At 49.7% G+C, this 15,705-nt stretch overlaps 5 protein-coding genes across 5 annotated transcripts; 2 read left to right on the top strand and 3 right to left on the bottom strand.

Annotated features, from left to right (window-relative positions):
• Positions 1-19: 19 nt before the first annotated feature.
• Positions 20-2,512, top strand: N7473_006718 (uncharacterized protein; the record flags this gene model as incomplete). The annotated part of the gene is made up of 3 exons (XM_057152658.1): positions 20-103; positions 169-1,687; positions 1,749-2,512. 3 exons carry the CDS (start codon positions 20-22, stop codon positions 2,510-2,512), a joined length of 2,367 nt encoding a protein of 788 aa, XP_057006996.1.
• Positions 2,513-4,184: 1,672 nt separating this feature from the next.
• On the bottom strand, positions 4,185-5,258 carry N7473_006719 (S1/P1 nuclease; the record flags this gene model as incomplete). Its single annotated transcript, XM_057152659.1, has 2 exons — positions 4,185-5,079; positions 5,128-5,258. 2 exons carry the CDS (start codon positions 5,256-5,258, stop codon positions 4,185-4,187), a joined length of 1,026 nt encoding a protein of 341 aa, XP_057006997.1.
• A 2,556-nt stretch (positions 5,259-7,814) lies between these two features.
• On the bottom strand, positions 7,815-9,263 carry N7473_006720 (uncharacterized protein; the record flags this gene model as incomplete). Its single annotated transcript, XM_057152660.1, has 3 exons — positions 7,815-7,850; positions 7,922-9,170; positions 9,241-9,263. 3 exons carry the CDS (start codon positions 9,261-9,263, stop codon positions 7,815-7,817), a joined length of 1,308 nt encoding a protein of 435 aa, XP_057006998.1.
• Positions 9,264-10,247: 984 nt separating this feature from the next.
• N7473_006721 (Zn(II)2Cys6 transcription factor) lies at positions 10,248-11,952 on the top strand (the record flags this gene model as incomplete). Its single annotated transcript, XM_057152661.1, has 4 exons — positions 10,248-10,539; positions 10,595-10,878; positions 10,953-11,077; positions 11,130-11,952. The coding sequence occupies 4 exons, from the start codon at positions 10,248-10,250 to the stop codon at positions 11,950-11,952; spliced, it is 1,524 nt and encodes a 507-aa protein (XP_057006999.1).
• Positions 11,953-14,434: 2,482 nt separating this feature from the next.
• On the bottom strand, positions 14,435-15,543 carry N7473_006722 (zinc-binding alcohol dehydrogenase family protein; the record flags this gene model as incomplete). The annotated part of the gene is made up of 2 exons (XM_057152662.1): positions 14,435-15,372; positions 15,432-15,543. The coding sequence occupies 2 exons, from the start codon at positions 15,541-15,543 to the stop codon at positions 14,435-14,437; spliced, it is 1,050 nt and encodes a 349-aa protein (XP_057007000.1).
• Positions 15,544-15,705: the final 162 nt, after the last annotated feature.

A 15,705-nucleotide genomic window follows, 5' to 3' on the forward strand; every position in this document is an offset into this window, starting at 1 on the left:
AACCCTTGTGCAGTAAAATATGCTCCCCTCTAAGGAGACCATCGCCGAGTTTCGGGCCTGTGTGCCTGGCATCGATGCGGGAACTGCATACTTGTTCCTCGAGGTACCCACTGCGAACCCGCCCCCACTCGAGGATACCGAGTTTACTAACAATCTGTGCCTGTCAAGACCGCGAGCTCCATGGATGAGGCCGTGGATCAATTCTATGAAAATCCCCTCAAATTTACTCGTCGCCCGCCGTCATCAATGTCCTCAGTGCGAAGTCCCATTTCTCCGGCGAGCCCGACCTTCACGGCCAGGACTGGCAACTCGAGCGGTTCCACGGCAGAGCCGCCAACCAGAATGGCCGATGTTTCCCTGATTTACCCGTCGCCACCTTCATCGACGGTGAGTGGGAGTGTGACTAGTTCGCAGCGCAGGGCACACACGAACGGAGTAATTGAGGCTGCGAAGATTCGGGCTCGAGGCGAGCAGGAGATGCAACACTTGCTGCAGAATGTTCAACTGTGCCTCCACATATACAATCCCGAGATCGAGCCAGAGCGCGAGTGCGGGTACCCGTGCAGCTGCATCATGCACAAGTACATCCAACGAAAGATGGAGCGCCTTGAAATTCAGGAGATATGGGCTAAAGCGGTGATGTACCCGGGCGAGAAGCACTACCATGACTGCACGCAGGTACGCCTGTTCAACAACAATCCGTACCGGGGTGCCGTGGCATCTCCGTACGGGTTTAGCGGTTCGAGTTTCTATGGAGTGCAGCGACCTGACCCGCAATACCATGCGAAATTTCTTCAACAAATGAACACCTTGAATGACTCGCTTAATATCAAGGCCCAGGCTGCCGTTGACGCGATGGAGCCATCCTTTAATATCTGGGAAGTAGATCAACTCCAATCCTCAATGTCAAATATTGGCATCGGTCCATCGATCAATCGCATTGTTACCGGTGAAAAGTCCAAGCGCGCCAGCTTGAAGAAAGCTCTTTCCATCAGATCTTCCGAGGAAAAAGTCGCCACCAAGACATCCAAGATTTTCTCCGAGGCACGCGCACTCGTGGACTCTATCCTAAAAGAGGAGAATGGCAGGTGGCCTGAGCCAGAAGATAGACAGGTTGTCGCCGCATACCAAGAACAGGTCGGAATGTCGCAGAAAGTTGCCGAACTTCGAACTCGGAATCCTTTGCAATATCTTCACCTGCTCAAGGCTGGTTATTTCGAGCCTATTCCGAGGGCCTGGGCTAAGCCAGGGTCCAATCCACTGAAATTCACCATTGACTCATCTGTCGGATGGCGGGGCATTACTCCGACTTGGAGAGGATACAGGGATACCGCAGAGGAGCGCCTTTACTGGGTATTAAATCATCGGCAGAGCAACGCAACAATATTGAAGCCTGACATAATGTCTGCGTTGAAAACAGCCCAAGCAAGAATGGAACGGGCAGTTGAGCCCCCATCAACATATTATGCGCAGGACGATACTTGTCATCATCTTCAACAAGGTTTCAAGGGATACTCGAAGCAAGTCATGCCTCCATTCCGGCTCGTCGATGCACCCCAACAGCCGACAGATGACACGGTCATCCTGCTGGATGTGTCAGGCTCCATGGACTCTCAGCCGCGTCGGCCAGAGTACAATCAATTTTTAATAATGAAACACAAAATGATTTCTCAGCCAAAAAATAAAGGTACGCTCTACGTTGCCGATGAACTCGCGTTGCAAATAACTGACTGTTCTCCTTCTCCTAGATGTGGCCCGAGCAATCATTCATCGCTTAACCAGCGCCATGTCCAACCGCGACAACAACAGGTCCGGCTACGAACTAACCACATTCTCCACTGAAGCCAAGCGCATCGGCCCGATAAATCACTGGAATTTCGAGGAAACGTGGCGAACCGTGCACTTCGGCGGCCGGACGAGGCTAATGGCAGGCTGGCAAAGCGTCAAAGACCAACACCTCCAAAAATACGCCCACACAGCAACACACCACCCCATCTACGGCTGGCAAGCCGGACCCCAAACACCAATCCTCCGCCTCCTCCTTATCCTCGACGACGAAGCTCCAGACATGAACGATTTCGAACTCGACCTCCTCGGCCTATCCTGGGTCCACGTCACCATCTTCTTAATCGGATTCCACGGCTGTCTCCATCACCACCGACACGCGAACGAGCTCCAACGAATCAGCGAAATAAACCCACACGTCTCTTTCGTCGCCGCACAGGGCAACATGCCCGAGCGATTCATCACCCACGAACTGCTTAAGCGCCATCTGGGCTATGACCTGTCGATGAACGAGTTCGAGGAACTCGAGCATGTACCCGGTGAGCCGCGACGCATGGAACTTCCGGCTCGAGAACCGCCGCCTCCGAATTTGCCGGAGCTTGAGCAACCGCCTCCGCCGCTGCCAGTGGAACTTCCCGCTCTTGAACCTGTGTTGCCGTCGAGGCTATCTATGGAGCAGTCGAGGGTACCTTTGGAGCCGCCGCCGCCTTATTCTGCGACTGCATAGACGGGGGAGGAGTATTTGTATGAATGAATGTGTGATGATAGTAATGATATACTGCTTTTTGGACCTGCTATGTGTGTCATGGGCGTATAGGCGTGTGATTTAACTTTCTTCAAGACATTGTTTGGAATTTAGTCAGTAAATGGCCTAGGGTAGTTAGCTTTTCAGGTGAACTGCACTTAACGCTGATAATAGGAGTGCGATATAACTGAGCTTATGATCTGCCATGTCTGAGGCGAATTTCAGTAGCGCGCATGACCTTCTTACCCAAGTGGACGGCACTTTTTAGGCACTTTCGTTTTTGGACAGAAGAATTAATTCATGCGGATCTAGTCTTGTTGACATTCTGTTTATAGTCTGTAACATACTCCGAAACATATACAGATTAAGAACATGTCACACGGCGGGAGTATTCACTAACGGATCTCAACTTAGTGTCCCCCGGCGATTAAGCATCGACGACGGCCAGGGAACAACCCCTATCGACGTTGACCGCGGCCTGTCCAGCATCATTCTATACCTGCACATTTGCGCCGCTCTCCAATATAAGCTCCGTAATGTGAGAAGATCGTGGGGTACAACTCGAGAAAGCGATATGGTGAAGAGCTGTATTCCCACAGTATCCTGGATGTTGAGTCTGCCCCTCTCTGAACGAGTAATCCAATAACGCTCTCGTGAGTGTCAAGCTCCCTTTGAACTGCCATAGGCAGGTGTTGCAAGTTATAGAAAGTGGAGTTGATATTTGCACCCGGATCGAGCAAAAATGAAATGATATCTTGACCGTAGGCACGTACTGCCATAAACAGTGGCATTTCATCCAATGCAGCCACGACCGATGCGAATCCTTCAGGCAGAGATCTCTCGGAGTGAACCTCAGTAGGCGAGAAATATTGTTTTCCAAGCCATTTTTTACGCTGTAAAGCAGGGCACCTGAGTGGGTCTGTGCTGCTCTCCGATAGAGGTGGTTATTCAGAAGAATGTGAAAGAATCGGCTGGTCCGAGCGAAGGAGGAAAGATCTTTATCAGGTAGAGCGTCTCCGACAAGAAGGAGTATCTCGTTCGGGAGGTCGAGGAGTGGCATTTTCAAGGTTGTTCAGAGTGAGTGGAGAAGTAGGTCTTGAAGGGTAGTGCAAGAGGAAATTTACCGGAGGTGAGGCTGACTGACGTGACCACATTCATCTGGTGGGAAATTTGTCGTGTTGGTGGTGGGTGGGAAAGTGTCCAACCTTGGATCGTCAAACAAACATTGTGAAAGTTGGCGAGAAAATCGATCTCCCAGCTTGTTCTTGAGCCTCTGACGTGGACGCGGGGGCAGTTCTACCTTCATTAACTCGTCAAGTCTCAATCTTGGAGTGCGCTAAGAGAAGCAGACATTCACAGATACCTTGAAGATAGGTTCTCAAGACATGAGTGATGGCGAAGGAATAAATCCAGAAATAGAATCTGCATTCCAGGAAGATAGAGTATCAAAGAGCTACGTACAAGTATGTTCGTACGACTTAAAATTCCATCCACTTTGTCTGGTTGAAAGTAGGAAGTTAAGGAGAGACAGAACAACTTTGAGCCTATCTCCAGATTTCACTTCTCCCCCGAAACAATATGGCATGCATCAGCCTTGTGATTATCGCCCGCTTCGTAAACTTCATGTCTGCTAGATGATTTGGTGGCCTTTGCGTTAATGAGCATGTCTAGCTGACCCGCAGCAGTCTCCTCCCATAGCATCTCTGGCGAGCTGGGCACGGCTCAATGGTCCAGGTGCTGGCAGAAGATCCCGACCCATGAGATCTGGGGCCTCACTGCGAGCCTTGTTGACGAAACCCTCAAGGTCCCGCTTGGCGATATCATTGTTGTAAATCAGGTTGAGCCAGTTGGCCAAGCGGTATCCACCCTTGGCGATCTGAAGCTCAATAGTTCCAATAGCAGAGTCATAGTAGGTGGGATAGAGGTCTCCAGTTTGCAGTGCAGCAGCTCCATCGGGCATGACAACAGAGCAAACATAGGCATTGGCATCCGATGCCCATCGGGTGGCGGTAGTAACGGGATCACTAATGGTGTCTCCCGAAATCCAGCTAGCAGCCTGGGACTTGAAACTACCCGAATCGATCTCACCGATCAGAGTATTCGCCCAAGTCTGCGCATAGGTGAGCGAGCTGCCGCCGATCAACTTCTGGGGCATGTATGTATCCCAATCGGAGTGGAGGTTATCACTGTAGCCATCGAAAGTGACCTTGATGCTGTTTCCACCAACCTCGTACGCCTCATCGTGCAGTGGCTGAGTGACGTCTCCCAGCAAGTGAACTAGGAACTTGACAGCTTCGGCAATGTTGGCTGTGCTGAGCCGGCCATCACCAGCACGCTGGGTGTAGTTTGCAATCGCAGAAATGGAGCAGCCTGAGCTACCACAGTCACGAGTATAGTCCACATTGCAGCTAGTAGGGGGGTTGTCCTCCGCATCGATGAAGTGAAACGGTGCCGACCATTTGCCAGCAGTTGTTGCCCGATACGAGTCAGCCCATGAGGCGATGTTTGCCAGGTACGAGGTAGATGTGTCTCCAAGAACACCTTGCGCCCTTGAACACTATTAGCCTTGATCATAGCATCAAGTGGTTCACTCTTACCATGATGCAGTGCTGGAAGAAACGTAATGCTGGGCAATGTATGCAACTGTTGCGTGACCCAAGGTACCCCACGCATTCACCCCACTCAATGAGCCGAGGGTGACAATAGCAACCTTAGACAGACGTGCCATTATTGGACAAGGATATCGGCACCTTTCATAAAAAAATGTCTCGGGTATGAAGGTAGCCAGGAACCTAGCGGCAGATTTGGAAAGATCCCTACTATGACATGCTGCCAAGGCCGCGGATCAGCCGTATTTATAATTTTCTGGTCTCTTGAAATGGGTTCCAATCTATCTCTAGAAAACGGCGAATTTTCCCAAATATGCAAACTAGGGTTTCAAACCACGCTTGTCAATGTTGCAGCAAGACTGTCATGGGCTTGAGGCCGCGGGCGAGGCGGAGATAAGATCATATCAGTGGTGGAGAAAGTCTGCGGGCGAGATTGCTTGATTCATGTTATCCAGTCAGTATTCTTCAGGATATGCGATCGGCGCTGCAGGGCACCGGACTCCCCGGGGCAAAGCCATCCACAGCGGAAATGATCGACGCATTTATAAACGAAGGCTAGAAAAGAAAACATCACTCAACTGTTCTCATCCAGCTACCAGACCACATGTTCACCAAGATCTAACTGCAAGGAGGTGAGAATTTCGTCTTCAGTGCACGTGGAGGTGGCATCGCGGCTTTCTGGAATAATATCAAGGATGCAGGCGAAGCTTCAAGTCCGGCAGGGCCCATCTATGCATAGTGCCCGAAGGTGGCGGGGCTTAGTATTGTTGATAGGCTCAAGGATACACAGCGTTACATTCCTTCTCGTTAGGGTATTTAACGTTTAGATTAAGCAGCGTAGCGTAGTGAGAGATCGTGACCGAGTGTTTTCAATCCCTCGAACTTGCAGAGCAGAGATTTGAAAAAGTTCATCCAATGCCCGGGATGTACTGCTGCGAGAATTTTACATGGGCTGGGTTATTTGAGTTGGAATTGTCGACCTTAGCCTGGGTCAAACGAAGTAAACAAGGGAGGGGTATGCAGATATCAAGGCCAAGGGATGAAGATTCCGCGGTTCTTGGCGGAACGTCGCAAATACGAGAAAGACGAAAAGCCCCCAAAAAGCTTCCTTCATGGATACGAGAGTATTCACTCCACTGATCTTCAAGGCAGTCAGTGAGTTTGATCTGATTTTGGGCAGACTTTGGCGAGCCGCGAGTCGCGATCGGGGCTGTCCTCCATAAAAGCAAACCCGTCGGAGCCCCGCAGGGATCACACAAGGTAGAAGAGACGGACATGATTGGTCCTAGCTTATCGGAACTGACCGGTCTTAGACTGGTGTTGTCTTGGCAGTGTTTTGCTGTGCATGCAAGCTGGACAAAGGAATGACTACAACCAAAGCGCGGAAAGAACTTGCCGTCTGATTACCCCAAGGTCCCCGTGCTGTCGTACGCGCTTCATCGACCGAGATGATTCCCCGCTAAATGCGTTAAGCTAGCCCTATTCAGGTTGAATTTAGAGTGGTAAAACATCGAGATGCTCGAGAGAGACCGGGAAAATACCAGGAAATCGGAACGCTTGCCGGCATCGGCGATTTGGCGGTGCATTTGGCGTCGACAAGCTAGTTCCCCATTTGCTCGAGTATATGAAGTCGTGATCATTGTTGAACGATGAAATACATTGACTTGCATGTGGGTGGTAGGAGTGCTACAATCTGATCTAATGAGTGGATTTGAGAGAGAACTGTCAGGTGCCACTCTCGGGTAGGCCGTCGGCGACCCAACTACTCTGTTCCAATGTGCAAATATGATGGAGCCCAGCGAACTCAAAGCGACAATAAAGAGAGATTCGGGACTACTTGGAAATATCGTGCATCGTTCCGTGAGCATCTACTGGTCGCTGCCCTTTGAATATTCCTCAAAACCAGTTGTTTTGCAAAACATTCATGTTTCGTCTCACGACCTCGACGATATGCCTCAATAGGACTAAGTCTTCGTCTTTTTCAGGTCTGGATAGGTGACTTTTGTAAGGCTGATCGAATTTTAGCCTCGAATTCACTCTTCCCTTTTAGTCTTGGAGTTTTTTTGGAATACTCACAAAATATATATTCCTTTCCGTTCGGCTTCTGGCACCCGCTCTAAATTTCACAGTCTCTTTTGGCCTTCGTGTCACATTTCCCCAGCTTCACAGAGACCATATGTTGGAAACGACATAACCTAGCCAGAGTAGAGCGTCCATCCCACATGGATCATAGCATTATTGTTGCCTTCTTCGAAAGATAGGCAGATGTACACTGTACATTCCGATAATTAGAGTAGGATCCGCTGCAAACCGACAATTGCTTCATACTGCACTTTTTCAAAAGAGTCCACTGTTTTGAATTGGTCTGGCCAGATTCTGGAGCAAGGCCAGCAAATTCTTCAGTCTGAGCTTTGGCATAGCCCCAGCCCAGAGACCCTTCTCACTAACAGAAAGCCTGGATCTTCATCCTTCCATCACTTAACTCCTGGTTGACAGGCTATCATGTTAAAGTAATTGGATGTGACTCAAATCTACCTGGGCGAACTGTTACCCGAAACAACGAAAGATCAAATACATTGCAAAATCATATGGTGTTATATTAGGATATGAAGTAAGCGATGTTATAAGCTTTTCTATCATCTTCCAGTTTCATTCATTCCAAAAACATGGCGGTCTCAAGAGCGCTTTGTAAAGGCCAATTGACAACCATCCTATTGGAGACTGTCAGCAAATTCGATAACCGGAAATTAAAAGGAAGGAAACCATAATAATGACAACGTACCATCGGAAACAGCGTAGCAAATACGCGAATCTCTTCTGACCTCTCTGTGGCATGATGCTTCCAATCGAGTTCAAGCGCCGCTTTGCCAATCATCGCCGCCATTGACAGTGGCACATACCTTCGTGCGAGGCAGTCGTGGGCTCCGGCTCCAAAGACGAGCCAATTCTTGGTTTTCGACCCCGCATCGCCCGAGATCCAGCGGTCGGGATTAAACACATCTGGGTCGGGGTATGCATCTGGGTCGTGCAAGGCAGGATAGCATGACGGAATAATCATTGAACCTTTAGGGACCGTGTAATCTGGCGTCACAGGGAAGTTCTTCGTCGCCAGGTATGGAACGAAGATAACTGGTGGTCGATAACGAAGAAGCTCCTTGATGACGGCGTTGGTGTAGGTGAGAGATTCCAACATGGGTAAGTCGAAAGGCTTATTCCTATCGCCTCCTCTCGCAGCCAAATTTTCCTTGCGTAGACGATCGAGTACATCTGGCCGTTGAGCCAGTATTTGGAACAGCCAGGTTGTGGCGCTGCTGGATGCATCTTGGGAGGCAAATAAGAAGGTGAACAGAGTCTCACTGATCTCCTCATTGGTGAAATCACGAATCAAGTTCGAGGGCTTTTCCACGTCAGTTTCCCCAGCCGTAATCCTCTCCCTATATCGAGTAGATTCCATCATGTGCGCCACCCAGTGGTCAATGATACTCGTAGGCTTTGCCCCGGTCGCCATATGCACCTTCGCTGCGGCTGCACACTTCGCAAACTCGGCATGGACAGCGCGCACCGTCCTCCTTCCAAGCCACGGCTTGCTGAACGGAATGTGAATAGAAAATGGAACATTGACCAGCTCGAGGGCGGCAGTAGCAAGATAGAAGTCATCAGCAATTTTCTTGACTGCACTTTGAGAGATATAGTCTCCGAAAAACGTCCGACATGAAAGCGCGCAGTTGATCTCCCGGAACAGGCTCATAAAGGCCATTGGCTGTCCCTGATTCTTTTTGCTAGCAGTGACAAACTTCTCGAAGTAATCCGCGAATACCCGCTCTTGAGCAGGGAAATACGTCGCGATGGCCTTGTTCGTGAACAAGGGAGTCAACCCTCGGCGGTACTCCGCGTGCGCTTTCCCCTGAAGGAAAACCCATGCTCTGTGGCCCAGAATATCCTTGGCGACTGGGACTAGACATGGCTCAGCGTAGTTAGGTGACTTGAATACTTTGTGTGCGATGTCACGATCCGAGGCCAGAACAACGAATCTGAGCAGGTCTTAATGCATGTCACGAAGGAATTGAGACAACACGACCTACTTATGGAAAACCGACACACATGATAGTGGTCCACTTGCCCATTGTGCTAGATAAGAATCGAACTTTGGGTGAAGGGCTTGAATGAAGGGACCCATGAGCGGAATTTTGAATGCAGGCCCGGCAATAGAACCCTTTCGCTTGATATACATCACTAAACTCACTGTTAACCGATGATAGCCATTTGGCGCGAGTCCATGTTTACCTTGATCATAGAAAATTACTCCAAGGATAAATGTGAGAAGGTATTGCCAGTTAGACCAGCCCACAAACAACTTTGGTATGACACTGTGCAATGGCGTCTGGGACATGCTGGAAGATACCCATGTCTGAGATAGTTCCAGTTGCACACCAGAAGCGTTAAACATTCCCGCTGTCATTTCTGCCACGTGATTTTTCACAATGAGAGAAGTTTCCGTGTTTGGAAGATGAGGGCGATGTTCTTCATTCTTAACGCGCATCAAGATATAAATACGTCACGTCCCCTTTGAGGAAACGAGACCTTCTTGTTTTCCGGGCCGTCATGAATATATTTTTGGGATGCGGCAGTCGTTGTATGAAAGAGCAGGCTAGCGGGTCTGTCCAGCTGGGTCATCCAGGACGAATCAGTCTCTATCCACAATATTCTGACTGTATACCAGACAAAGAATTGATACCTTTACGCCAATCAAATGTAGTTAAATGTCTATCAAGGTCGAAGCTGTCTTCCATTTGTACTCCATGACCAGATCGTACGACAGTCTAATTTCTCGAACTGGACTAGACTCCGAATTTCAAGCCAATAGAAACCTTTGAAAATGTGGACCGGAAATGTCAGCAGATTATGGAGGGAATGTCCAAACATCGGCGTCTAGTCCTCTTTGGGAAAAGCTTCGACTCTCCTTCTCCGACGCGTTCCATCCACGTGCCTCAACGAAGAATTGAACCTGTTGGTGGCTCACGAGAGTTACTCAAGCTACCTGCCTTCATACCACCGGTGCTTGAGTCCTTAGGCCACGCCCAGGTTCAACCTGGACACCCTCTACCAGCATGCGACAAACTCTTCGCCGATCGTGTGGTGCCTGTGCAAGGTCTAAACTAAGCTGCGACCTTCGCACACCCCACTGCTCCAGGTGTATCAAGCGCAAGGTGTTGTGTGTATATGCAAATCAACCTTGGGCGGTCCAGCCGGCGTCTTCCGGGAACGAGGATGGCAAATCAATAGAATCCCTTGAGCCGCACGGCGCACTGTCAACCTACCGATTTGGTTCTATCGATCCTTTCGATTCGTATCCTCAAACGAGGCTTCCTCGAGAACAAGTTCAACGTCTCATCCACAGCTGTACGTACAATCGTCATTGTAGACCAATCAACGCTTAGCTGAGACCTCAACCCAGTTCTCCATAAGATCGCCTTCCAATACTATCCCCTCGATCTCAATGCAACCTCAAATCCATTTCTCATTTCTTGGTGGCCCCTCGCGCTGGGAGATCCAGCTCTGTTCCATGTCTCACTGCAGACAGCATGTCTTGACGAGGAGCTGATGGCCCAAAAGGGGTTTCAAGCCTCTGAGATCTTGATGGTCGACTCGGTGTCTTTGCTTCGACGGAAAATTCAAGATGTGTCCCTAGCTGTACAAGACGGCACGATGAACTCTGTCATTACCCTAGCGACGATTGAGGTGAGTAGTGTATCGAGTCTGGCCATTAAGGCAGAAATTCTTCGAAGATGTGGCTGATGCTTTGAGATTGGCAGTTCGGCAAGGGAAATATCGAGGCCAGCAAAACACATGTTGAAGGCGTGAAAAGACTAGTGACCTTGCGAGGTGGCATCGGATCTGTGAGGCAGACGAGCCCACTGACTGCAAGAATGGTTAGCTGGTGAGTTTACACATGATCATCTGGAGAATACGCTAGCTCATCTATCCCACAGGGCATCAATGCTCATCCTGGGGCATCCTCAATTTCCAGTCCAAGATGACGGCGGTGTTGGAGATGGTATACCGCCCATCTCAGAATGGCTGTCATGCTCGACTACTTTAGAAAACGACACAATACCCGAGCTTAGCTGGGTGATTGACGACGAGGTAGTCAGAACTGCACTCGCCCGACTGCGCTATATCTTCAACCGGGCGGAAGGTGAACCATTCTCCGGAACAAAACTCCACGATCTCACATTATTTGTCACACATCGACTCCTGCTCTCTGTTCCAGACACACAGGATTCAACCTCATCGCCAGTCACCCAATGCATTCGATACGCCCTCATAATTTACATGTTCATAATCCAGGGACCGACATACTACTCTCATGACGTCATATTAAGTTCGATCGTCACACAATTCATTTGGCATCTGGAACGTCTTGAATCTACACCTCATGTATACGATGCATTGGATATCTGGCTATTGACAATCGGGATTGTGGCCTCCGCGGGTACTGCGAACTACCATTCCTATACAGCGAAGATCCGAGGCGTGTGTGCCTATCTTAACCTCACAGACTTCCCCGATGTCCTCACATATCTTAAAAGCATATGCTGGCTGGGTGGCTCGCAGGGGGAAGATATCCTTCGACCGCATTGGAACGCCATTTTAGTTGACAATAGCTCGCTGGGACCAGCCGAACTGGCACTGGATCTATCGCTCAACAGCTTTGGCTTGCAATCTACACAAGAAAAGCCGCAGAGCAACTTCGCCGTCCTCGACGACGGTGGCCTATTTGCTGGACGTACGAATCAAGCAGAGTGTCCTTAATAGGATATAGATGCATCAAGTCCTGCTACTGAAACACAACGACAGGAATTCTGGAAACAAAACTCGGTTTTCCGCTACACTGGTTACGTGACATAAACCGAGAGCAAACAAGACGACAAAACAGATCGACGGAGTAAAAGTCTTTATTCGAGTGTCGGCAAATGTCCCAGCGTTGCTCTATGCCCGACCCGTTAGCAACGCGATGGACTCAACATTACGATGTGATCCAGTATCATACTCTATGCAATGCCGATCCTCACAACAAGTTTGAACGTCAAGCAAGCGAACCCAGAGAATATCGTTGGGTAGCAAATTCCCGGATGAAAGAGCCGGCCTGAACCCGTTGGGCCCACCGGTCCCATCACAGGCTAAAGCAAAAACAAACTACATTGCCGTCTGGGTTCATTATCAGCAAAACTGTTTCCAATCACAGAGACACGCAGAGATGTTCCGGCTGATCCCACATGACTCGACTCGAAAATGAGTCAAAATAACACATAATGCAACCTGCACATATGTCTCATGAAATGATAATGATCCACCAACCATCATGCCTCTTGATTTTATCCCGTTCTCAGTACGAATTTGCTCGGTAACGTGGATTGTCTAGTCAGTGTGACGTGCGGTACTTCTTCTATTTGACAACCAGGTCGCGCAATCATTGGGACATCTGCACCTTCAATCCTTCGCCCCGCCAAGGCTGTGAGAAACGAGGATCCTGGAGTCCCGGACAATCGATCGCGATGGTTTGTCCACTACCGATTGAAGGGCTGATTGTGTGGATCTTACCGTGATGGGCATCTGATGGTTATCTATGATTGGTTGTTCACCGCTAGGTTAGGCCTATATACTACCAGTCCGTTCCCTACACCAGCCATGTTTGGGTTGCATCAATGCAGCTCTTGATTAGGAACACACTCAGAAGGATTTCTCGGCGCTAAAGTCCCTACCTCGTTCTACACCGGCTGACCACATCAACGTCTGAATATGCTCATGGCATCCCTTGCATCGCGCTATCCGCTCCCTTCCCTCGCTCGAGACAAATCTGGCGGCCCGACCTTCCATCACAGTCCCAGCCTCACAGCGTCTTAACTCACCAAGCGATATGTGTTTTTCTTGATATCCAGCGTGGCCGGAATGGGAGCGGGATGAGATCATGTCCTTCCTAATCCATTCTCCAAGGAGCATGCGCCTGCTCGCACATGTGCTGCTCGGAACCAGCATCGCGATAATTTGGCTGTATCATCGACTGCATCTGCGGGGATAAGTGTCGCCGTTGATTGACATGTATTCACAAAGTTCACATCTGTGGTGGGGTTCCTTGTTCCGTTGCTCCCGACCACGTCCGGACCTCAATGCGGGACCCAAAATCAAATCAATTTCTTGACTCCAGATGCTAGGTGCATGGGGCACCATTTGACTAGTGCTCACCCTGCTATATATTCTTCACTCCAGCATAGGGTACCTTAACCCTTCAAATCCCACGCGGTTGACATATCAGACCAGAGAAGTCCTCTGCCTTGACGCCCGTGAGCTTGGCCTTTCTGACCGATCACCCTCTGATGGAGCTCCTACTGTGATGGCCCATGGAAACATGAAAATGAACTCGATAACTCTGTACCACTTGATAGTGGGCTCTTAAGCGCATCGATCGCTCGAACGATGGAGCGATTGCGGGAAGGCTGCATATCTGTATGCATGGCGCAAGAACCATTCCCCGCCTAGCGGTTCCTGCAAGGCTCACATCACTACCGAGCCAGTTAAGTCTCATTACTCAGTTAGGAAGCATGCATCACTGCGCATGAACAGCGCGCGAGGAAGATCATCTGTCTGGAATTTGATATTTAATATCGATGCAAGAGAAGATTACAGTAGAATCTGCATGATGCCGAGTCTTTCGTATCAAGTTCAGACGCGGATGAATCGGTCGTTACAATTGGTATACATCTGGCCGAGTACATACATTCTGCCATCCTTCGGTGTCGTAAATGGATAGCCTATGAATTTTGCCGGTACCACATTATCCAATATTAGCGCTGATCCCCAAGTCTGGATTATCAGTTCGTCAAGGTGGAATCGGGCGATCGCACTTGGCCGACCCACCCAGATGGATAAAGTGGCGGTCAAGAAGGCTTTCCATGGCAACATTTCCCGGCTGCGTTAAGCTTTGGGTCAGGTCAATAGTTTCAGTTAGTTAAACGCTACAATCATGGTCATGAGCATGAGTCTCTTGCTTCATGATCTTCAGTACTTCGTACAGAGTTTAAATGTCCCATACTGAGGCTTTGACCCCGACCTGAAGAAGCACGAGGCTGGGTACCTGCTGTCAACCGAGATGCGTAAGCTCCCGCTAGTGCATGTGTTTACGTGATATTAGGTTGAAGATCGGCACTGTATTATTGAACTCTCATTGACAACCAGCTTAGACAATGTCTTGGTCCTCGCTCGAAGTCAAAGGTAAGCTATCAACTCTTCATGTCACTTAAACTTCATCGATCAGGTATACCAGCTTACTGGCTCGTACTTTGCCTTCCCGTAGTAGCTGAAGCCCCGTTAAGACTCCAGCCAGGCCACCTGGCTTCACTTGGTGGGGATGAGGAAGAATTCGCCGTTCTTCGAGTAGTTTTTGTACCAAACCCCACCACTTAATGCCGAAATCAGGATTGCTATCATCAGGCGTGATTTCTTGCGCGCTCATCCGGTAAGGTTCCCCAAACACGTCATACGCCATGGAAACATGTGAATCGACATCGTCTCTGGCAGACTGAACATCCAACAAGGCATTATAAGCTCCACCGGCAGATGAGATAGCGGCACTGCATATGGCGGCTGATTGAGGGGTGGAGATGGTGTCTAGAACAAATTCCAGCGCATCATCAGTATCCTCCCTGATCTGCTCGCCCACATTTGCATCGTGATAATCAAAAACAGCATCTGCTCCGAGCTGAAACATAAGGTTACGGTTGCTTTCGGAGCACGTTGTCACGACTCGAAGCCCCGAAAGCTTTGCCAACTGAATTGCCAGAGTGCCAGTAGCGGTTGCGCCTCCATAGATCAGGATGCTCATCTCGCTTCCATCGCTCTCCCCCTCACCTGGAAGCGGGAGCTCCATGTTTTGGTACAGATTTTGACCAACGGTGGTCAGGCCAACGCCGAGGGTGGCAGCGGCTTCAAAGCTCATAGAGTCAGGTATGCGAATTTGAAGGTCGCCCTTTGCAATTACATACTCCGCAAATGCACCGCCGTTAAGGCGTACTGCATTACTGCCGTGCACGAATCCCGCAACGCGATCGCCTTTCTTGAAGCTCTTTTTGACCCCAGCGCCAACGGCTTCAACGATTCCCGAGTAGTCGCAGCCCACGGTGGCGCCATTGCAGGAGACAAAGTCGATGTGACGCCAATCCGTGGGATTCAACGCAACTACGATGAATATTAGCTCAAGACTTGGGAATGACCATGTGTTACTGAGATTGAGATACCAGCTTTTGTTTTGACAAGGATGTAATTGTCCGGCAGCTCCGGGACCGGCGCATCCTGTACGAGGATCGCGCGGCCCGCTTCCTGGACAATGATAGCTCTTTGTGTTGTCATTTGAAAACATGCCGTGGCGTGGAGAAAGAAGAGATGACAGGAAAGAGGCTGGAGACAGCTGAAGTGTGCCGAGGTAAATCATCTACGTGGCAGATTGGTGTACATAGCTCAAAAGGATTGGCGAGCCGAGACTCTCTTAGTCACTAGGCCCAGCGATCAACG

This window comes from Penicillium subrubescens (assembly GCF_028828155.1).
Source record: "Penicillium subrubescens strain IBT 31985 chromosome Unknown utg000005l_segment0_segment0, whole genome shotgun sequence".
Classification (NCBI taxonomy): domain Eukaryota; kingdom Fungi; phylum Ascomycota; class Eurotiomycetes; order Eurotiales; family Aspergillaceae; genus Penicillium; species Penicillium subrubescens.